This window comes from Mizuhopecten yessoensis, unplaced genomic scaffold (assembly GCF_002113885.1).
Source record: "Mizuhopecten yessoensis strain PY_sf001 unplaced genomic scaffold, ASM211388v2 scaffold11139, whole genome shotgun sequence".
Taxonomy (NCBI): domain Eukaryota; kingdom Metazoa; phylum Mollusca; class Bivalvia; order Pectinida; family Pectinidae; genus Mizuhopecten; species Mizuhopecten yessoensis.
In genome coordinates this window covers 487809-511482 of record NW_018408899.1, presented here as the reverse complement: position 1 = coordinate 511482, position 23674 = coordinate 487809, and the positions used below count along the sequence as shown (strand labels likewise).

The window sequence follows — 23674 nt, the reverse complement described above, 5'->3', positions numbered from 1 at the left end:
GTAGATAGTAGATGAAAAGGGATGTTTTCATGTGACAACTAATATATGTACGTAAAAATATCTTCAACCACCCACATACCGTGTAACCAGCAGGGACATGAGTTATCTTATTACAGCTGTAGTTGAGTAAATATGTTTAGTTTAAAGAAAATTTTATTCCATAATCAAACTTGTTTATTATATATATATGATTTCAGCGGGATGACAAAACACAATATGTATATTCATAATCCATCTTAAACAAAGCTATGGTTATGATTTAGAGTGCATAAACGCTACATCTCGTGGGAACAAACACATAAAGGGGAAAACGAGGAGGCAGAAAGAGGAAATAAAGGAGGAGGAAAAGGGAGAAGACATACAGGGGAAAACGAGGAGGCAGAAAGAGGAAATAAAGGAGGAGGAAGAGGAGAAGACATTCAGGGGAAAAAGAGGAGGCAGAAAGAGGAAATAAAGGAGGAGAAAAAGAAGAAACCATACAGGGTAAAACGAGGAGGTAGAAAGAGGAAATAAAGGAGGGGGAAAAGGAGAAGACATCTAGGGGAAAACGAGGAGGCAGAAAGAGGAAATAAAGGAGGGGGAAAGGGAGAAGACATACAGGGGAAAACGAGGAGGCAGAAAGAGGAAATAAAGGAGGGAAAAGGGAGAAGACATTCAGGGGAAAAAGAGGAGGCAGAAAGAGGAAATAAAGGAGGAGAAAAAGAAGAAACCATACAGGGTAAAACGAGGAGGGAGAAAGAGGAAATAAAGGAGGGGAAAAGGAGAAGACATACAGGGGGAAACGAGGAGGTAGAAAGAGGAAATAAAGGAGGGGTAAAAGGAGAAGACATCTAGGGGAAAACGAGGAGGCAGAAAGGGGAAATAAAGGAGGGGGAAAGGGAGAAGACATACAGGGGAAAAAGAGGAGGTAGAAAGAGGAAATAAAGGAGGGAAAAGGGAGAAGACATACAGGGGAAAACGAGGAGGCAGAAAGAGGAAATAAAGGAGGGGGAAAGAAAAGACATACAGGGGAAAACGAAGAGGCAGAAAGAGGAAATAAAGGAGGGGGAAAGGGAGAAGACATACAGGGGAAAGCGAGGAGGTAGAAAGAGGAAATAAAGGAGGGGAAAAGGAGAAGACATACAGGGGAAAACGAAGAGGCAGAAAGAGGAAATAAAGGAGGGGGAAAGGGAGAAGACATACAGGGGAAAACGAGGAGGTAGAAAGAGGAAATAAAGGAGGGCAAAGGGAGAAGACATACAGGGGAAAGCGAGGAGGTAGAAAGAGGAAATAAAGGAGGAGAAAAAGAAGAAACCATACAGGGTAAAACGAGGAGGTAGAAAGAGGAAAGAAAGGAGGCGAAAAGGAGAAGACATACAGGGGGAAACGAGGAGGTAGAAAGAGGAAATATAAAGAGAGGAGTTGTATCTCTATTTGTAACACTAACATAAGATATATGAGATATTACTTAGGCATTAATATTTCTCCTTGGTAACGGTGGGTTATCATAGTCTATTTTTATATATTTTCATATAAATAAAAACAAAATCTAAATTTCATAGTTTTAATGTTTTTTATTACTGTACAGGTAGAAAGAGGAAATAAAGGAGGAGAAAAAGAAGAAACCATACAGGGTAAAACGAGGAGGTAGAAAGAGGAAATAAAGGAGGAGAAAAAGGAGAAGACATACAGGGGAAAGCGAGGAGGTAGAAAGAGGAAATAAAGGGGGGAAAAGGGAGAAGAGCTTCAGGGGAAAAAGAGGAGGAAGAAAGAGAAAATAAAGGAGGGGAAAAGGAGAAGACATACAGGGGGAAACGAGGAGGTAGAAAGAGGAAATAAAGGAGGGCAAAGGGAGAAGACATACAGGGGAAAGCGAGGAGGTAGAAAGAGGAAATAAAGGAGGGAGAAAGAGAAGACATACAGGGGAAAACGAGGAGGAAGAAAGAGGAAATAAAGGAGGGGGAAAGCGAAGACATACAGGGGAAAACGAAGAGGCAGAAAAAAAGAAATAAAGGAGGGAAAAGAGAGAAGACATTCAGGGGAAAAAGAGGAGGCACAAAGAGGAAATAAAGGAGGAGGAAAAGGGAGAAGACATACAGGGGAAAGCGAGGAGGTAGAAAGAGGAAATAAAGGGGGGAAAAGGGAGAAGAGCTTCAGGGGAAAAAGAGGAGGAAGAAAGAGAAAATAAAGGAGGGGAAAAGGAGAAGACCTACAGGGGAAAACGAAGAGGCAGAAAAAAGGAAATAAAGGAGGGGAAAAGGAGCAGACATACAGGGGAAACGAGGAGGCAGAAAGAGGAAAAAAAGGAGGGGAAAAGGAGAAGACATACAGGGGAAAGCGAGGAGGTAGAAAGAGGAAATATAAAGAGAGGAGTTGTATCTCTATTCGTAACATTACCATAAGATATATGAGATATTACTTAGGCATTAATATTTCTCCTTGGTAACGGTGGGGTATCATAGTCTATTTTTATATATTTTCATATAAATAAAAACAAAATCTAAATTTCATAGTTTTAATGTTTTTTATTACTGTACAGGTAGAAAGAGGAAATAAAGGAGGAGGAAAAGGAGAAGACATCCAGGGGAAAACGAGGAGGTAGAAAGAGGAAATAAAGGAGGGCAAAGGGAGAAGACATCCAGGGGAAAACGAGGAGGTAGAAAGAGGAAAGAAAGGAGGCGAAAAGGAGAAGACATACAGGGGAAACGAGGGGGGAGAAAGAGGAAATAAAGGAGGAGGAAAAGGAGAAGCCATACAGGGGGAAACGAGGAGGAAGAGGAAATAAAGGAGGGGAAAAGCAGAAGACATACAGGGGAAAACGAAGAGGCAGAAAGAGGAAATAAAGGAGGAGAAAAAGAAGAAACCATACAGGGTAAAACGAGGAGGTAGAAAGAGGAACTAAAGGAGGGAAAAGGGAGAAGACATTCAGGGGAAAAAGAGGAGGCACAAAGAGGAAATAAAGGAGGAGGAAAAGGAGAAGACATTCAGGGGAAAACGAGGAGGTAGAAAGAGGAAATAAAGGAGGAGAAAAAGGAGAAGACATACAGGGGAAAACAAGGTGGCAGAAAGAGGAAATAAAGGAGGGGGAAAGAGAAGACATACAGGGGGAAACGAGGAGGCAGAAAGAGGAAAAAAAGGAGGGGGAAAGAGAAGACATACAGGGGGAAACGAGGAGGCAGAAAGAGGAAAAAAAGGAGGGGGAAAGAGAAGACATACAGGGGGAAACGAGGAGGCAGAAAGAGGAAAAAAAGGAGGGGGAAAGAGAAGACATACAGGGGGAAACGAGGAGGTAGAAAGAGGAAATATAAAGAGAGGAGCAGAAAGAGGAAATAAAGGAGGGGGAAAGAGAAGACATACAGGGGGAAACGAGGAGGCAGAAAGAGGAAAAAAAGGAGGGGGAAAGAGAAGACATACAGGGGGAAACGAGGAGGTAGAAAAGGAAATAAAGGAGGGAAAAGGGAGAAGAGCTTCAGGGGAAAAAGAGGACGCAGAAAGAGGAAATAAAGGAGGGGGAAGGAGAAGACATACAGGGGAAACGAGGAGGCAGAAAGAGGAAAAAAAGGAGGGGGAAAGAGAAGACATACAGGGGGAAACGAGGAGGTAGAAAGAGGAAATAAAGGAGGGCAAAGGGAGAAGACATACAGGGGAAAACGAGGAGGTAGAAAGAGGAAATATAAAGAGAGGAGTTGTATCTCTATTTGTAACATTATCATAAGATATATGAGATATTACTTAGGCATTAATATTTCTCCTTGGTAACGGTGGGTTATCATAGTCTATTTTTATATATTTTCATATAAATAAAAACAAAATCTAAATTTCATAGTTTTAATGTTTTTTATTACTGTACAGACAGAGATTCGGTTTTACTTTTAGGTTTTATACTTTTTCTGCCAGACGTTATTAAAGAAATAGAAAGAGAGGAGTTGTATCTCTATTTGTAACATTATCCTAATATATTTATGAGATATTACTTAGAAATTAATATTTCTCCTTGCTAACGGTGGGTTATCATAGTCTATTTTTATATATTTTCATATAAATATAAACAAAATCAAAATTTTATAGTTTTAATGTTTTTCATTACTGTACAGACAGAGATTCAGTTTTACTTTTAGGTTTTTATACCATTTCTTCCAGACGTTATTAAACTTTAGATGTCCCTTTACGTTTACCTAAAGAACTCTCTTTTTGAATGGTATAATGAAAAGTAATATCAGTTTGCAATGTTGCACGAATTGAAAAATGTATTGCAAGAACCTTGCTCATTAAATATATTATATCATGGGTGATAATATTTCATTGATATCTTGTTTTTGTTTTATATATAATTACTCATAATTATTCATAATATGTGTACTTTTTTTTCAGTATCTAACAAAAAAATGAAGTTCTTTCTTTACCGTCTCTGATCGGTTTTACTATATATAAAAGGCAATAAACAATTTGTTTCATTTTTTTTAATTTTTTCTTTAAATTTATTTTTTATTGAATTTTTAAACATTATTTAGAATTAAGTCTTTTTGTGTTATTTGATTATTTGTTACAATGATACCCGTCATCTTTTATAAAACAAGAATGGGTTTTATAAAGAATTGAACTCTAAATATCGAGAATGAATAACTCGCACTGCAACGACAGCTTTACAGCATCCTTGGCAAGAGGTTCGAAACCATTCAAGTTCAGGGTCTAGAGCTCATTTTGAAGTTGTTTTATGAGAAGTTCTTTTTACACAACCAATACAATTTTGAATTTGTTTTATAGAAAAAGTTAGGTCACTTTATACCAATATTGTGTAAACGTATGTGTTTACCTATCGCCTATCTCTATTAATTTGTTTCTCAATAAGAATAAGCAAGGTTTTAGTAAAATATTTTATTTCCATAAACAAAGGTATTTGGCGGTATTGGGCACAGTCTATCCCTCCAGCATGAAGCTGGAATGATACAAAAAGATAATTGAAATATTGATTACGATTCACTTTACAACACTTACTAACTGGGGGCTTACAGCCAAATCGGGGTAAATGAACAAACATGGCCGTGGTATACTTTCTGTTACCAGACAATACATGTACAACAGTGAAAGGTTTACGTCTTGTGATGCTTCTTCATCTGCTTTGGGTAGTCGAGTTGCGCAGTAGGCTCATGCTGTTACCAAATCGGACATGAAAAGGTATTGGGCTCACCTGCCCGCCCACGGGGTTTTTTCCCGGGTACCCCGGTTCCCTTCTACATTCTGACCCCTGCCTTTACACTCGTGCCAACAAGATTAAATAATTGTAGTATAATACATTAAGCTGATACATATATGCTATGTCGTGTTTAAACTACTCTCGAACTGGATGATATCACTAGGCTGGAAACGGTATTTCAGTTAATCAAAAGGAATAAAAATTGAGGGGAATCCCAATTCATACATTTTTAGGCATTTCTAATCTTTTGCTTATTATACATGATGTGTCTACCGGTCAATACTACAAGTACATCATGTCACTATACAATTATCCAGCTCGGATGCATAGACGCTATGAGGGTTTCATATGTTTTTAATTAAATCTGATAAAAGTGATAATGAAGAAATTTTATTTTTAATTACTTATATTGTAAGACTAGAAGACTAGAAATAACATATCCACGGTGTTCCTGGTTGATTCTTACACACAGTACCTGTCAACATAGACACACGCGTTTTTTTTTTTATTTGCCGTACAGTTAAAACTAGACATTAGACAAATAGCGTTTTATTGATAAGTTAAAAACAGACTACGGCCTTTTAATGCTAATGTCGTTACTGCAAATGTCATTATTCAAATGTTTTATGTAGCATTAACGTTGTGAATACCAGTACTGACATATTGAAGTTTCCTTGATTAACTTTCACTCATATTTGTTCAGTATAAATTTCGTGGCAACGCTGTTTTTTATACAAACGTCAACGACTTTAGTATATAGATATACAATCACCTAGTGTGCTGTGTTTTGTTGAGTCAAGTCCCGCTCCGTTTCACACAACCTTTTGCACTAAGCAACACGGAACCCATCGGAAAATAGCAGCAGATATAACAGACCTACTGCGCAACTCGACTACCCAAATCTATATTAAGATTTCACATAAAAACACCTTTTTTTCAAATTACACTATTCTATAGACGTATTTCCAAATGAATGCATGATCTTTACGATATACTTAATAGATCCGCATGCATCTATCAGCACATCTTTCAGATTCGAGTTTTAAGGTCAGCATTGTCTACCCTCCAAAGACATCTTCAATACTGTTTACTAAGTGTGGATAAGATGTGTCATAAAAGAAGAAATGATTAAGGAAGTGAAAGTGTTTGCCGGGAAAACCCATAAATAGATTTACACTACGGGCAAGGAACGATCGAAAAGAGCAGGTAAGTGAATATGTTTTCTTTATTGAAACATAATTTGTTATTATATATGAATCCATGGTAGATTGGACTGTAGTAGATTTCTCTTTGGTCTGTAATACAAGCATACTCGTATCAGCGGGGTAGATTTGCCTGCAGTACATGCATGTTGTCATGAGATGTGTATGAAGGTCATACAGTGTCAAGAAGTGTAGATTTAGCTGTAGTATCAGGTGGGTAAGAACTCACTAGTATTTTGACCTAAGGTCTGTATGACAATCACACCAGTGTCAGGTGAAGTGAATTTACCTGTAGTATGTTGACCTATGGTCTTTATGACAGTCACACCAGTGTCAGGTCGGGTAGACTTAGCTGTAGTATGTTGTCCTTTGTTCTGCATGTTAGTCGTGCCAGTGTCAGGCGGGATATATTTGATTGTATTACAGAAATAAAGTCTATATAATAGTCATACCAGTGGTGGGAATGATATTTTGGCTAAATTTTTATCATATAGTCTATATGATAATCATAAATGTGTTGGTCAGGGTAGATTTGATTGCATTACATCCAGACAGTCTGTATAATAGTCACACCAGTGTTGGGCATGGCAGACTTGACTACGGTATAATCATATAGTCTGTATTATATAGTCATACCAGTCCCCCTGATTATCTGAAGTATAAGAGGGCTATTGGGCTAGACGTCCCTATAATATTTAACGGTTTAGATTCGAGACACCGGTTATTTAATACTTTGCTCGACAGAGGAAAGAGACGATTTCGAGAGCTCGCAAACAATAAGTTTTCAAATACTGTTTGTGTTCAAAACAAACCTAGCCATTACTAAAAAAATAAACAGTGTAAAAAGGTGTAGGTTTGTCTTAGGAAAAGAGTTGGTACAAAGAACAGACAGGCATTAGTGTTGGTATCAGGATTATTTCAATAAGTATAAGAAGTCAGGTCCTGTTATTTCCCTGATTCTAAAATGGAATGCCGGTTTGTCTTTCAAATTGTATAACAACAATGCATCAGAGGAACATTTAAATATGTACATTGGTGTTACCACTGTATTACTGCATGCTTATTTGAATGCTAATAAAAAGAAAGGTAGAATGTCTCTGTGATCAAAAATCAAAATCACACTTACAGAAAATATTCGAAGAAAGAAAAAATACGTTTTCTTTGAAACAATATATAATCAATTAGGACAACATATTCTTAAGAAGAACTTCAACATACATTTTTACGCATTGTCACAAATAAATATCCAATAGTTCCATAATTCAAAGTTTGAAGCAATTTGAAAAGATCAAAGGAAGTTTTTTTTTTTTTTTTTTTTTCAAACCCCTTGCTAATGTCATTAACAAAAATAATCGAAGAATTAATATAAGTATTTAGGATCCGTTTCCTCAGTTGGCATCGAGCAGGTAATTGTTTTTATCTAACGATTTGGTGTCCAGCAGCTTTGTTGCATGTTCTCGTTTTATATTAAAATATCAAAAACATATTAAGTACAAAATTCGAAATCATTGCGAAATTATGTACGCCATCACGTTACGACTGAAAATGAATTATTGTAGCAACGCGTCCAACGCAAAAATGATCATAGATAATAAAAATAGTAAAACGCAAAAATCTTTTCTTTTGTGGGTTTGTAAATAACTTGGTTTGTCTTTTGAACTTATAATTATATATTTTTTGTGATGAAATGTACACTTACTGTATGAAAAAAATCTTAACTAAGTTTCTATGGAAATTCAGCAAATCAGTAATATTATTCTTTTAAAAAAACACTTAGATTTTTGTTTGGATTTAAGTAAGATAATAGCTTAGTCGTTTGAATAAGGTAAATATGTAAGTGATGCTATTTTTAAGCACTTTTTCAGGAAAAGAAGGAGTTATATGATAGTGGAAGAATGTGTTAGGTACGTAAATTTTGAGCACATCAATTCGCTTTAAGGCGCATTGCCTTTCCTCGTGTCTCCATGTAGCCAACTGACAGTGATTTTACGATATATGTATAAACCTCTAAGATTAAGTGTTAGTTTGAATTAGTGGCTTATGTAGTAAATAAAACAATATACAAGTACTAATACTAAGTACGTTGTTGTAGGATTGCAACTATTCAACGATCACGATGGCAAATCCAATCACTTTAATCCCAACGACCTCAACAACTTTAGGAACAACCACCACCCAAGGAGTATCCGCCACTAATACGGAATCTGTCACATTCATTACTACCCCAGTAACGGACAACATCACTTACACCATTGCCGCCGACAAAAGTATGTTACGCTTGGACTAGTTACTTTAAGCAAAGGTCATCGATAATAAATACGTGGACACTTTATACTCTGAAAGTGGAAATGATTCTTTAAAAATATCAAGCTGTGGAAATTTTAATGTTTTCAATATTTACGAAATATGTATATTCTATATACCTCAAATCTGTATAATGTATAAAGAATTATTTGCGTAAGAATATGTTAAAACTAATCTACAAGCATTTTCACGTCGCAAACGTTTCAACTACATTCACTATCTTTTAGATATTTAGCTAAATGGTACAGAAAAATAGAACGGATATTGCTCCGGGTTTGCATGCATTGTCAATCACCATCAGTGCTAGAGGCCTAACTGTTTGAACATACAAGAGGGTGAGATACCAAATAAATATATAAGAAGTGGAAGAAAAACGAGCAGTTATTGGCACTGAAACCTTACTTTTATGTAGTGTGTCAAAAGTAAGATGAAGTTTTGAAATGTTATGTCGATAAACTGATTTATCGTTTTGTTAACATGTGGGTACTGACACCAGGGTAAAGTTGTATACGAAACATGTGCATGCTTATATCGCTTATCTCAGAAAATACCGAAATGGAATTTTATCAATAATAACTAACGATGCAACAAGATATGTATTTAGCCATTTAGTAAGTCAAAGCAAGAGCCAAGGTTGATATTTAACTCGACTGTATGACTATTTCAACCATATTTGATTTATAACTGGTACTCCTGATCAAAGAATGTAAATCTATGTCCACAATGATTCTAAATAGATATAAAAAAAAAAAATAGAAAATAAAAGAGGCATATCAATTTCAACAGATAAATGATTCCTTAACTAGTTACCAATATAAACAATGCTAGAATCAAGTCCAGCTTTAAAATAATAAATAAATCTAAATGTATCAAAATGTGTATATGTTATCCATTATATTTGCTGGTACTGGGATCTTATAATTTGGAACTTTTGTATTTATTTTGACATCAGTTGTCGCAATAGTTGTCATTGTAACGATACTTATTGTACTTCTATCACGGAAGAGGGCACGTACGAGGGCAATTTCCTTCGTGGCGAGGTCGAGTGATACTCGGAAGAGGACGAGTCAATTTCATCCTGAAACAGATGATATAAGATTGCATATCAAAGAAGATGATAATTACCCAGAAATATACGAAACTTGTTGTTCAATTGATCTCGATCCCAAATTATGCAAAAATGAAAATAACAAAGATATGTTTGGGAGATTGTGGGATTTCAGAAAAGCGCTGTCGTCATTGAAAGATCAAATTCATATTAATGAAACCGGTGTCAGTGTAGGTTTCCGTAAATATTCAAACCAAAACGAACAGGAATCAAAGCACACTTTGTATTGTAGTGTTCATGATAATTTCAAGGTTCTGGCATCAGAATTGAAAATAAAAAACTATCAAATGCTATTGTCACCAGCTGCAGAAGTAACTTTATTATCTAAAGCACACTTACATGGTCATATAATATTAGATCTACCGCTTTGTAAATTTGAAACATTTTCGTCCCTGGGAGTCCACTGAATTTCAACGCCTCTGACGTCGTTTGCAAGTGTGAAAGATATTCCATATGAGAAGGACCCTACATCGTCAAGTTTGGATTGTTTTTACTCGTTGTTGGATATTGGTACTGTCAGGGTGTACACAAATCATTTATCTCTGTTCTTCTGCACGTGCTGTAAATCTAATATCCGATTCGAACTCTCGGCACAAACATGTGCTCGTGTTGGTGTGATTGACGGATATCCTACATTACAAATTAAATTGTTTTTCCAAGGATTGCAGAACAGGTTAAAAAAGCGAGAGGTAAATGTAAAAGTGATTATTTGATAAGAAATAAAACATGAAATGGTAAGGCTTCTGTAATAGCAATAATTTATCATATATGCATGAAGTATTGCTATTCTGCAAATATTCCCCAAAGCCTCTTTCATTGAGAGGGAGACTACCTAATTTTGACCAAACTCATACAAACTAAAGGTCTACATCCCGTGGTCAAATAATATCCTAGTTACTGCAGGGTGGTGTGTGTAATGACCATGACAGGTGTGTCTGAATCAAAAGAATGCTGTTTGAGTTGTTTTGATACATAAAAATAAACAGATCAGTTTTAGTCGCGTTTCACGCACGTTCTGCCTTAATGGAAAACCATATTTAATTTAGGATTTTAATTACATCAATATTTGACATGTGTCACTTTGTATTTATTGAAGGAAAATGAAAACGAGCTCGATAAGAAGAAAGGATTCAATGTGATCGAAGGTGGTGAAATCCATTTGCTGAAGAAACCAAATTCAAAGACGAAAAGCGGATTTCTAAAGTGCAGGCTATCAACACTGATGGAAGAGAGATGCCCTAAGTGGGAACACATAAAACGAGGGGAAGATCAATGTCCAATTTATCAGCCTGAACAGGTAATCTTTATATTTACATTTTAAGATACCATATCAATCAAAAATTGAGGTCTCTTGTTCATAAAAATATTGCAAATCAATGATATGTAAAGACGACGTGATGCAATCTGTGCTAGTTGGTTAGAGGTTTGACACTTTCAAATAATTTCAAAACTCTTTCAGTAAGGTAGGTTGTATTCTTTTCCTGTCGATGTTAATATTTCAATGTGGAATATTTTATAAGATTTATTGTTTAACATTTACTAAATATTTTGCTCCATTATGTATTCAAGGTAGTGGACGTTGCAGAACTGATCAGATGCTGGCACAGAGATCACGAACTGTGTTACTGTATAAACTGGTATCTGAAATGTGAGAAGAGGTACTGCGACAGATTACCAATTGTCATCGATGTGGAAAACACCCGTCATTTAACTAAATGTGATAAGAAGATTCAAACAACCTTCACAATGGAAGTCGACATCAGCACTGAACTGAACACGGTTAGTTACATCAGCACTGGGCTGAACACGGTAAGTTACAATATACTTAAAAGATAGGCGCAAGTCTGACACTTGCAACGTTAGCAGATTCCTATTGTTGCGATGTATTATCTTGTTGCAATTTCAATTCGTACATACTCTGTAAACCTTTACATTTGAGGTCCTTCAGCACAATGGAAATCAACGTCAGCACAATACTTATCCTAAAACATAGGGCTAGTTACAATATATATCATAAACAGGTCCGGTTCTGAGTTTCTATTTGAATTGTTTCAAAATTGTATGGCAATTCTGGTGAAAAAAGTATCAGTCCATTTTAATGTAACAGTATGTGTTCATGGTCATAAGTTTGTATTGTTCCTGTAGGTTATCGTTCTTTTACAGCCAAAAGGCATTACTAAACCATTTTTGCACTTTGATTCACATATTAGTTTCACGGAAAATAAGCAAAATATTTTATTCCCGAATATGCTTTTAATTAGCAATATTTGAAACCTACCGAGAGAAGACCTATACAAGCAAAAGCTCAGCCTGCGTTTCACCTGTTTGGTCATTCAGAGAAACAAGAAATTAGAACCGCTACACACAGCAGTGCTATTATTAGTATATATAAATGAAATAAAATTCGAACTGTAAGTGTGTTGTGATTTAAAGTAGTTTAACACACTCAATATGCATATTATCATTTTCAGTTTCAAGATCCAATACGGAATTTGATAGATAGCCTTGGGCATGACAAAATGCGAGGACTTCTTGACGTGCTGGAGTTGAGATCAACCCAAGAGAGGTACTCACATATGATAAACCTTTTTTTTTAATAAGTATACTTTCATAATGAAAAAAAACTAAAATTGTTTGAATAGTTATATTCGTTATTCTTTAATTTGTTACGTTTTAATTGTAAACAATACTAATATATAATGTTATTGGATTTCTTAATAGAATATAAACGTTTACTTATTATAAGTAAGCATATAGCAATACTAACAAAGCCTTTATTTCAGGATGGTTGTTTTATCACGTGCAATAAGATCAATTATATTACATACCGTTTTTAATTATGAAGGAAAGTTTTGCATGATTATTAAACGGAAGGCCTGTTGAAATAACATGCTTTTGTTCCTTCTGAATAATAAATAGAAAAGAAATATCAATAGAGAAATAGCATTACATGGCTCGTCTACACATACACTTGTTTGGTATATACAGTTTTGTTGCCTATTCAGAACATTTAAATATCATGGTACAGTATACGGCAAGTATATATTTTTTTTCAGAAATTTTCAAAATCTGGTTTGTATATATTAATGATAATGTATGTTGTTAAATAAAATATAGTCCTCACACTATGTATTTATTATTTAGAGGAAGCGTTGACGATGAGAAAGAGCAATGGTATGAAACGCTATCAGCAATCCGAACCGATCCCAATCTCTCACTAAGATTGGGCAGGGCCATGGCAACGGTGGATGTGGAGTTATGTGATCTGAACATATTTGGCATGACCAATGCTGAAAGTGGGCACGAATACCAACGTATGGCTCGTAATGAACTGGAACAGTCGTATGACTGCCCAGAAACAATCTCCACCGGAAGCAGTTATGCAAATGTGAATTCACATTTTAATGCAAATATCAGAAATCCAGAATCCACATATCTATCGCTCAATAGCGTCGCCAATGACAGTGTCAGAAGCAGAAGATCACAACTACCTTCACCACGTCACAATCATGTCTTTCACGAAAGCAGCACATCGAGTCATGCACATGACGAAGGTGCAATAGCAAGACCGATCATTTACTCTGAATTGATAGATAGGCAGAATCATGTCTTTGCAGAACGTCCTTCCCCGATAGGTGCCTCAAACGACTCGGATGAAACAAATGAGAAAGAAATCATTGACAGTGACTTGGATGAAACAAACAGGAAAGAAATTGTTGACAGTGACCAAACGTATACAAAAATGTAAATATTGGCAAACTTTGCTAAAATAATAAAGACTTAAAGGTATACATGCCATATCACAAAGCTTTTGACGGAGGGTAGGCACATTCGTAGATATGGTACGTGAAGTAGAGAAGGTCCAGAGTACTGTTCTTCTCTCATTAAAAGGCTGCCGCTAAACATGATGTATGTTCGTCCCACCAGGTAACTCTGTGTAGTTTTATAATTATATAAATTATATTTATAGATTAGTGTTATGCGTGTATATTATACAATCTATTAACAGCTAATGTAATATTGTATCTCATTGTTGTTTGTTAGAATGTATTGTAGTTATCTTGTTTTAGTCATTTTACACATAGTTCGTTAAACATAAAGTGAAACAAACTTTTTTTCTTTGTAACAATTTGCAAAATACTACACTCATTCATATTATGAAATGCCTTCAGTTTTTGTTTGTTGAAATGGATTTTGTTAATCTGTTTTTATCGTTAGTTTTTAATAATATATGTTATATAATGATGTTTAAAGAGGGTTTTTTTTAAATTGAAATTTTTCAACAGTTCATTTAACATAACACATTATATTTCAGTCACACATTTTTAATTTTCACACAAGTTTTTTTGTTTGCCTTAACATTCTCATATCTATTACATCAAACTACTAGATACAAATTCAGAAAAACAATTATTTTCTATATAAGTTTGAAACAAGATACATAGAACAATATTATATGCATTGTAGGTGAGAAACAAACAAATAAAAAATAAAAACAAAAACACAACAAAAAAACCCACAACAATTAAACTATTGTTGCATGCTGAAACCAGGATAGCAAGTGTTATGTACCATTGTACTGTTTTAGAAGAAGATAGGAAAGAGAAAAAAGAGTAACAAAGAGAGAAAGGGACAAGAGAGAAAAGGAAGGTTGGAGAGGTGTCGAAGGATTTGACAAGGGCTTATTGTTCAATTCCGTGTCAATTTTTTCCATTTCCTTTTAAAATCAGCGAGATAATTTTCACCATTACCTACAGCAATATTTTTTTTTTTTTTAATTTTTGTAAATATCTTTGATCAGGTTTTTCAAAGCTAAAACTGATAGACCAGTTTGCAGACATCTAGCCTTATAAATATACAGTTTAATAATAATAAGTACTAAACTATCAACATTGTTTTTTCTCTCATAGATACCAAAGATAAAAGATTCTTTATTAAAAGCAAATGGAATTCATAACACATCTAGCAATGATTCAAAATTTGTTAAAAACACTTGTACTTCTTTACATTCCCATAATGCATGAACTATAGTTTCCGTATCAGTTTTACAATGAAAACAATATGGACTAGTAACAAGACCTATTTTATAAAGATATGAATTAGTAGTTAAAATCTGTTGATAGATTCTATATTGAAGCCACTGTAGTTTTGTGTTTTTACTAATTTTGAAGGGAATGGTATAGATTTTCCTCCATATCTCTGTGTTAAATTCAAATATTTCCTCCCACTTCTTTTTACCGGTAAAAATTATATTATTTTGGCATAAAACCTGGTAAACGTCGATAGTTCCTTTTTTGTGCTTAAGAAAAAATTCCAAATTAATTGGGATATATGGATAATCTACATTCAAATTAGAAAATCCTCCTGTGAAATGGATTTCTTTATGGAATTAATGATACCTTGATAAGTAAGAAAATTGGTATGAATGTAAAATTTCTCTGTAAACTCTTGATGGCTGTAAAACAATTTCTTCTTTCTTTAATTAAGTCATAAACTATGGTTACCATTCCCTATTAAATATACTCTTGTTTTGTATTTTTATTGATTTGTTCTACCAAATTGGTGATTTGAAAATATATTTACCTTTTTGTTTCTAAAATTTACAACTTTTATTAGCTAGCTTGCAACAACTTGATAACACATCTTTCCAAAAAATATTTTTTATAACTCTTCCGGTATTTTCACATATAATCAGTACCACAATTAGATATAATATTTCTATTTCCATATAGCTTAAAAAAATCTGCCACTTTCCTTCTGTTGTATATAGCCGTTATAGAGATTCTATAAATGATTGTAAATGTACCATTTTGAGTCCCCCTTCCAGATAATTCTTAATAACAGTGTCTATTTTTATTTTATCTGATTTACTGTTCCATAAAAAAATATAAAGTTCAGTATTCAGTTTTTTAATAAAGCATTCTTCTGGGTTTGGTAAATAAATAAAAAAGATGATTAAAGTGTGATATAAGAAGAGACTTTATAATATTCTAATGGTGTTAAAATCTTTCTATTCCATATCTTAATTAATGCCTTGAGCTTTACTAATTTTGTATCATAGTTTTGGAATTTGGTCCAAGTCCACATGAAGTATAATGCCTAAAGCTGTAAATTTTGTAATTCCCCATTGTAAGTTCCACTCTGAAAAGTAAGTATCATTACTATATTTTTTACTGCCAATCCAAACAACTTGTGTTTTACTTTTATTTACTTTTAATCCAGAATTTTTTGCAAAACTGTTTAATTCATTAAATGATTATTTCATAGATCTTTTTGTACCATCTAATATAATTGATGTATCATCTGCATACCGAGCTAATAAAGTAGGAACAGTATCTACATCAATGTCTTTAGTATTCTTATTAAGTCTACATCTTATTGCAAGTACTTTTATACCTAGAATAAATGTATGAGGTGCGATTGGATCGTCCTGACGACAGCCCCTTTTAATTTCGAAAACAAAAAAAAAGATTTCCTCCCTGATTAATAGAAGAGATTGCATTAGTATGTAAGTTTTTATCCATCTGCATATATCATTCCCAAAATTAAATAAAATTCAACACTGTGTTTATAAAATATTTAAAGTACATGTTTCAGACATGATTGTTTTGCAATTACGCTCTCATGTTTTTCCTGTCTACATTTTGCATTTATTATAAATTACATCTAAAATAAATACAGATTGGCAAGTACTGTATTTGCTAAAACCCATAATGCAAACGTGTCGTTGTAACATTTTTGAGGGGTTCAAAACAACGGCGGTTAAACACAGATCCTAGGAAACTTTGAGAAATGGTTCAATATTGAAAGAAACTCACACTCTGAACCAAACCTTTGAGCGCAGCCAGTAAAGTTAACCTCTATACATTATCTTGTGTGGTAAAACATACCAATACCAAATATTTTGACAGGTTCAGTGGATTTGAGTATTAAAGTAAACTAGGATATATTGATAGAGGCAAACACCACAACTTTAATGCAGCATGTAAAAGAACCCGATGACTTTTTCGATTATACCAAAACAAGCTACATGAACATGCAAGTACTGTATTCCCGAAAGTGATGAAATGCGTTGATGTCAGTTTTTTAATAAGGGTGTTTCAGAGGTTGGAATAAGTTAAAAATAATAAACCCTAACCTAGATGATATAACAATAACTGAGAGATACCGGTCCGGAAATGGATAAATTGTGTCGGTGACAGGTTTTTGACACCTGCAAAACAGCCAGTTGAAAGTCGAGTTTTATAAAATATACTAAATACTAAATGAGGCCGATATTCATAACAAAGCAGTCAACAAAAATAATGTAGATCATATTATATCTTGATTGCATTCTGAGGCCTTGAATAAACGCGTCGGTGTCACTTTTTTCTACGGATTCAGAAGGAGGCCGGTTCAGGTTAAAACAGGGTTATACAGTTTGTTCAAGACAGAGTCCGAAATTGTAAACCTGACCGCAGCCAGTAAATAAGTATACGAGTTGCCTCCTATGACTCGGTTAGATAGTGTCACAAAGACAACGTAGGAAAAGTTACTTTATGTATATTTTATTTAACATCAAGCCATGTTAATTGTCCCTTTGAGCAGGGTGAAATCATGTCGATGTCAGATTTTTGACACGTTCATAAAAACGACAATTAAACGCAAAATTTGGTTACATCGTTTGTTCAGAATTCAATTTACGATATGTTCATTCAGAGTTCTGGTACACTTTGTTTGGTTTATTTTCTATCTTTAAATAAGTAGGTTAAAAATAAAAATAGTTTGTTGAAATAGGAAACTCTAAACAATAAATGACTGTCTTTAAAAACTGCACAGAGTAAACAATTGCAGCAATTAGACATTTGTTAATTACGAATAACTCTCTAACTCCATACTTTGTTGAGTTACCTCCCTTGAAACAGAAAAAGCAGACAAGCATATATGTACCGCACATGCCTTTGTTGGCGTTCGTCCACTTAAATTATAATGTAATTTATTAATTGTAATACTAGCGATCATGAAATGAATGTATACTCATTTCATTGGATGCCCTGTCAATAGTAATTCTAGCTGAATTGTGCTGAAGCTACAAAATAATATCTGTTAATTCGTATTACTGCATAATTGTCAGTCTAGATGATACATGTAGTCCTATCTTGGACTATCAGTAGATGTTCTTATGAATTAACAGCGGAACTATGTAAGTAAGGACAAAACTGCTTAAAAATCTTAACTTAATACATCGAATTGATGTCAAACAGGAACTCCCTTCTCTGCTACCTCTTATCGTCTCCTGTTTTTGCGAAAATGTCTATTCTTTTTATGTTGATGCCTCAACAATTGACCGAATCGGCTTTAAACTACGTTCTTGGTCTTGTGTGTTTTACCGCTGAGGTAGTTTTGCCAGTTCTAACTTGCAGACGTTTATGGGCTGGATAGAGAAAATGGTTCATATCAAACAACAATAATTGAAGGCCACATTATTACCGTTCTTCCCCCACGTAAAACATTACAAAGATTCCAGTTAACTCAGTTAGAAAACTTATCTTCAGACAATTATGTATTTACAGATGACTCAGAAAATAATCGGAAAGAACTGGTGCCAAAATGTGACTGCATGTATGTGGGCCAAAATAGGTCTACCATTGTCTTTTCTTGCGATGTTCGCTTTAATCGCGTTAATTTTGTTGATGTTGAGTTTAAGAATACAATGTTTTATGACTTTATGTTACACTTACGACGACTACGATTTAGATTTCATAAATCCGCAATTTCGTATTAATCATTTTAATATATTGATTTTCTTAAAAATTCTGTTAATGTGCCAAAACGCAATGCCTATTAACTATCTTCAATAAGATTCATCTGTTTGGAAATATGTATATCAAATTTTTACTTTCTTCACAAACAATGTACGTATTAAATGTGTCGCAACATTTCAATACCGACTGGTCCCTTTGACAAGATGTGACTGAGTGAGCGATTTGTATTGTTTACCTGTACAACGATGTGACAAAATTGTTAATTTTGTATGTCATTCGACCAGGGACGTTTCGCCTATCGATAGGGAGCGTATACACACTGCATCAGATAGGTTACAGGGGGAGGAAGCTAGATCTACACCCTACCTGTAACCTTTCTGATGTAAAAAGTAAAACTTTGATATAATGCCTATTGACTGTTGTTCATATTTCTAAAGACGTTCATTATTCATAATGTATACATGTAAATGTCTGTATGTATATTTATGAGTATGTATGAGGCCCAGAACTTATAGACTTATAGGAAACGCGATGTGTGTACTATTGCAAAAAAACACCATATGTTTTTTTATTTCTTTGACCTTGCATCTCTACACGACGCCATCGCTATGATAAAAAAAAAATCAAAAATCAACTTTTTATCCTAGTGTGTTGTATTTGTTATATTCCCGTCTCTGTTTAATTCATATTGTAAAGCAGGCGTTAAAATCCCTCTTTATGACCAAGGAAAAATATATCCATATAAGACATTTCGATTTTTTTATCTATTGGAATTCCAAAGTAAGTAAAGATTTTGCCATAATTTACAGAATTAAACATCGGAAAGTTGACTTCTCAAAAAATTACTAACCGTCATAAAATTAGGATGTTTGCTATGTTCCCATTGCTCATTTAACGATGAAAACATCGAAGTGTGCATCTCTCACTAAACAAAATGTTATTGTGAAAATCAAATCATAAAACAAGAAATCTAAAGTGAATTGTACTGGCCGTTTTTATTAGGTCAATGATTCATGAAGAACATACATGTATTGATTGGCAGTTTTCTATAACAAATATACGTGAATATTATTAGGACAGATTGGACAAATGACAATGACCGGTCACAATATCAGTTAACAGCTGAGGTAGATAAAACCATTTACATGTATAAACATTGATATCAAACAGACCTCAGTCCCGCTGAAGAATGAATGAAAAACATGAACGATACAATTAATTGCTTGCAATTGTAAAACACACTGTAGTTTAACTACATGAACTAAGTACGTAACGTTTATTCAACAAAATATAATTACTCACAGTTAAATACAATATATTACGATATAAGTGTCATATATTGTAAATGTTTAATGTCAAAGACAGTTTTCGCAGTCGTTACATTGCATCATGGCGTCAATGCGTTGAATGTATAAAGTTCATGGCAGACCTAGAAAGGTCGTAGTTAAAATGTTTGCGGAGAAAGTTTAATAATCTCCTTGTTATAAACAACGTACATATATGTACTGAGTCGAAGGTAAGCAAGTCTAGCATTCTGAATCACTGTCCGTGCTTTCGTCTGAACTTTGTGAGTCACCAAATCCAGAGTCAATAGATCCGTGGGTGTCTCTTCTGGAACTGAATGATTCCCATTTGCCAGACACAATGTTCGTATTCACATTTTCCTCAATCAGTTCGGAACACAGATATTCGTCTTCCAACTCCTCGTCAGAGACGCACTGGTAGTCATTTTCATCGAAAACGGAAGGCAACGAAGACATTGATACAAGTGAAGACATAGACGGAACGGAACCCATGGAGGGAAGAGAAGATACGGATGGCAATGACCGGAGGTCGTAGTCAGAATCAGAGACGTCACAGGAACTCGTTGACAAGTTTTTGCTGCCACCATGGAAACGCTGGAATTTGATCTCTTCAATGGTGTCGTTCATGGTCAGAAGCTGCTTCATCAGATTCAAGTCCTGGTCCATCAGGTTCGCCTGCAACACAAAAATAGGTACTTGGTAAGTATATATGTTTCCAGGCGGAGGCTGATGAAAAATGACGGGGGGAAATGTTTCAAAACCATAACCGGAAAAAGTATAACTTACAGCTATTCAATTATTTAAATAAAGGATGTTTTTATCTTTTGTATTCGCAAAATATATTTTAGTAAAGCAAATGTAATTATGTAGCATTAGGCATATAATGAGAAAAGATTTTTTTTAAAAGCTTACCATTTCTTTTCTTAGCGTCGCCATAGCATCATCCATGAATGATTTAGGCTTTGTCGAGTGGCTGTCTCTGCAGACATTGTCCTTGAATTCTTCAGTTGACCTCTGTCTGCTGAAGTAAAACTCCCGACAAGAGTTGGACAAATCTATAGAGGCCGTATAGGCATCGGTACAATCCACGGTCTGTCGTGTCGTCAGCGCCATTTTATATGGTTTGTTCAGTTGTTCCCGAGACAGGAAAGTCGTTATGACGCCTCGTACCTCTTTCTGGCCTTATATACCACTGAGTCACAAGAACATCTCTGATTGGTCTAAATGTTGTATTGACTTAAACCCTGGGCGATGGGCAGTGAGATATGCGATGACGTCTATGTTACCACCTTGGATCGGGTGCAGCTCGTCCTTTAGATTTAATTAATCTGATTACATCTAACTCATCAATGTGGTGTCTACAGGGAGCGCATCCTGGGGGAATATGCCCCCTGGTATGAACTGCAAGGTCGACTTTAAAACAATAGAGTAGCATGCATTGGCAACGTTACTTGAAAACAATCTGAAAATATAGTGCAGTATAGATAACTGGCAATTGTCTACGACTTTGAGTTGGCACAATCTAGTGTACCATTATATAATTGATTAATTCTATTTGTATATTTTGAGACGACCTTACTTCGCCTAATGTTATTTTTAATGATGATACTTTATATATAGTTGAATTATTATGTTTGTCGCAATAATAGCTCTCAGGAGCTTATGTTCCTTGTTTACCTGTATGCGACGTTGAATGAAGATTCTTGTATCTTGTATATAGTTCATGAAGTGAACTGCAGAATCTACTTGTTTGCAAGTAACAAGTTGACCCTGAAATCATCTTTTTTTATATTATTTGTTTCGGAGGTGTAGAATATGGGTCGTCGGGGGTAATGTTTTCAATTAATTACCCTTTTACATTATGGTACCAAATGAACACGATGTGTTAAATGAGAGTCATATTCATTTGTACAGTTTAGCTTTGATAATCAGGTTTTACTGATTGTCATCACCACCTCTGATTGATTTTGTCTGTGAATTTTAGCAAATTTTAGGATTTCATTACATAAAATGTGTATAAACCTTATGATACATGTTTGTGTTTGGTTTAATTTTAACCGTGTGCGAAAACACCTTGACTAATTGATTTATTGGATTTTATCTCTTCGCTATTGACATATGGCGTTTACAGAGGATGTAGCAAGCCAATAGCCGCTTTAATGTCCCATTGCATTGAAACGTCATTGCTTAGACATAGAATATGACGCCCCATCCGGTCAACCGAATTTCTGAAATATTCGTCAAACCACCTAATTGTTAGCGTGCCCGTCTTGACATGGAATCTATCTATTTATCGGTGAAATAACTCTACCGTGTAGGTATCAGCCTGTTAAATCTCTCCTTTATTGACACTCTTACAATGACTAACAATCAACTGACAGCTATATATCTGTGTATCTCCAACGATCAGTGTTAAAACAGACCATATCGATCACATACCCCGGGAAGTTCAGGGGAAGGAAGACCCATGAGCATGTTCTATCATTACGTGCCTTGGTATACACAGGGGGTATACGGTCAAGATCTAATGCTAGGATTAGGCGTTAAGAGTGTCTAAGTTCGGGCAATGTCGGATCAAGATCACTTGAAATCAGGTTAAATATAACGCTGTAACAGTTTTTGCTCAAATAAGTATATTCATATTTCATATGATACTAGTACAGTAATATAGTTATTTGGAATATAAATTCTGGTCGAGTTCTTAATTTTATTAAAACATAAATGATATGATCAATATCATATCAATTATCCTATTCAGTTACCTATATTGGATAACCATTCATAACTTTAAGATACACAATTGACTTGGGCTAATTATAGAGTATATCATCGCTTCTAATAGATTCACTCTAAAGTAAGAAGAAAAAACATGTACACACTATCACGATATTTCAGCGACAGCAAGTGTATGTAAAAGATGTGTGAAAAAAAGGATTTAAGGCTAAATGGCAAAAATCTTCAAACAGTAGTTTTGATACGGCACTAGCCGCTTTATCATATACCCACTGTCTTTTTATGACACAAAATTAAAATTTGAAATATAATATTCTATAGAAAAGGTGTGATGCAAAACAAAATTATGGGTATAACTTTTAGATTATTTACCCATGTTGACAACGAAAGAAGTGTAACTTTGTTTTGATATAAAACGCAAAATGTTATGATTTGAAAATATTTATGATACGACATGCTATGAAATTATGAATTAACCATTTCATTTCACATGAAGCAGCTAACGTGTTTTATAACTGCATTACTCTTGGTGATACGTGATCTATGAACTTTAGTAGAAAATGCATGCTAATTCGTGCACGCTTAATTAATGGTAACAGATAAACTATATTATTTATATAAATGTTTGTGAGCGAATGCATAGAACTGACTGAGATTGAATGCTTTGATCGGTTAAAATCTGACACAAATCTTACGTCACAAAATTTGTAATCTCAAATCTTTTCGAAATGATTGAAAGAGAAATTTATAACTGTTTCATTCAGATATTTTCTTTGTGTTCATTAGTTTGTATTGTTTTTAATAACGCAGGATAGCAATATTATAATTCAAATACCACAACCTGGTGAAGATTTAGAGCATGTTAGCCATCACGCAATAAAACAAGGCGATCAATGTATTGAATATGGTAGATTATCGACACGTCAACCAGAAACAATGAACTAACAGGCGTTTGTCACTTGGTTCGTTCCGTATGATAAGTATTGGTATTGTGTCATTTTGATAACATCCCCTGGGTGTGTAGCAAGGTAAAGGTCACTCTGTTAAAATATGGTCAACAACACTTACAGTTATATTGTATTACAAGGGTATTCCAGACTAACACA

General features: G+C 34.6%; 2 protein-coding genes across 2 annotated transcripts; one reads left to right on the top strand and one right to left on the bottom strand.

The window, feature by feature from the left end:
* The first annotated feature begins 6339 nt into the window (after positions 1-6339).
* On the top strand, positions 6340-13915 carry LOC110466632. The gene is made up of 5 exons (XM_021523265.1): positions 6340-6379; positions 10884-11084; positions 11357-11596; positions 12259-12353; positions 12932-13915. The coding sequence occupies exons 2-5, from the start codon at positions 11010-11012 to the stop codon at positions 13533-13535; spliced, it is 1014 nt and encodes a 337-aa protein (XP_021378940.1). The 5' UTR covers positions 6340-6379; positions 10884-11009; the 3' UTR covers positions 13536-13915.
* A 5595-nt stretch (positions 13916-19510) lies between these two features.
* On the bottom strand, positions 19511-20976 carry LOC110466652. Its single transcript, XM_021523292.1, has 2 exons — positions 20748-20976; positions 19511-20510 (listed from the first exon to the last, which is right to left on the bottom strand). Exons 1-2 carry the CDS (start codon positions 20946-20948, stop codon positions 20058-20060), a joined length of 654 nt encoding a protein of 217 aa, XP_021378967.1. The 5' UTR covers positions 20949-20976; the 3' UTR covers positions 19511-20057.
* Between the last annotated feature and the right edge of the window lie 2698 nt (positions 20977-23674).

Coding starts and splice junctions, on each gene's coding strand:
- LOC110466632 (XM_021523265.1), top strand. CDS start 11,010: ATGGAAGAGAGATGCCCTAAGTGGGAACACATAAAACGAGGGGAAGAT. Junction 11,597..12,258: donor TCAGCACTGGGCTGAACACG/GTAAGTTACAAT, acceptor TATCATTTTCAG/TTTCAAGATCCAATACGGAA. Junction 12,354..12,931: donor TTGAGATCAACCCAAGAGAG/GTACTCACATAT, acceptor TTTATTATTTAG/AGGAAGCGTTGACGATGAGA.
- LOC110466652 (XM_021523292.1), bottom strand. CDS start 20,948: ATGGCGCTGACGACACGACAGACCGTGGATTGTACCGATGCCTATACG. Junction 20,511..20,747: donor CGACGCTAAGAAAAGAAATG/GTAAGCTTTTAA, acceptor TTTGTGTTGCAG/GCGAACCTGATGGACCAGGA.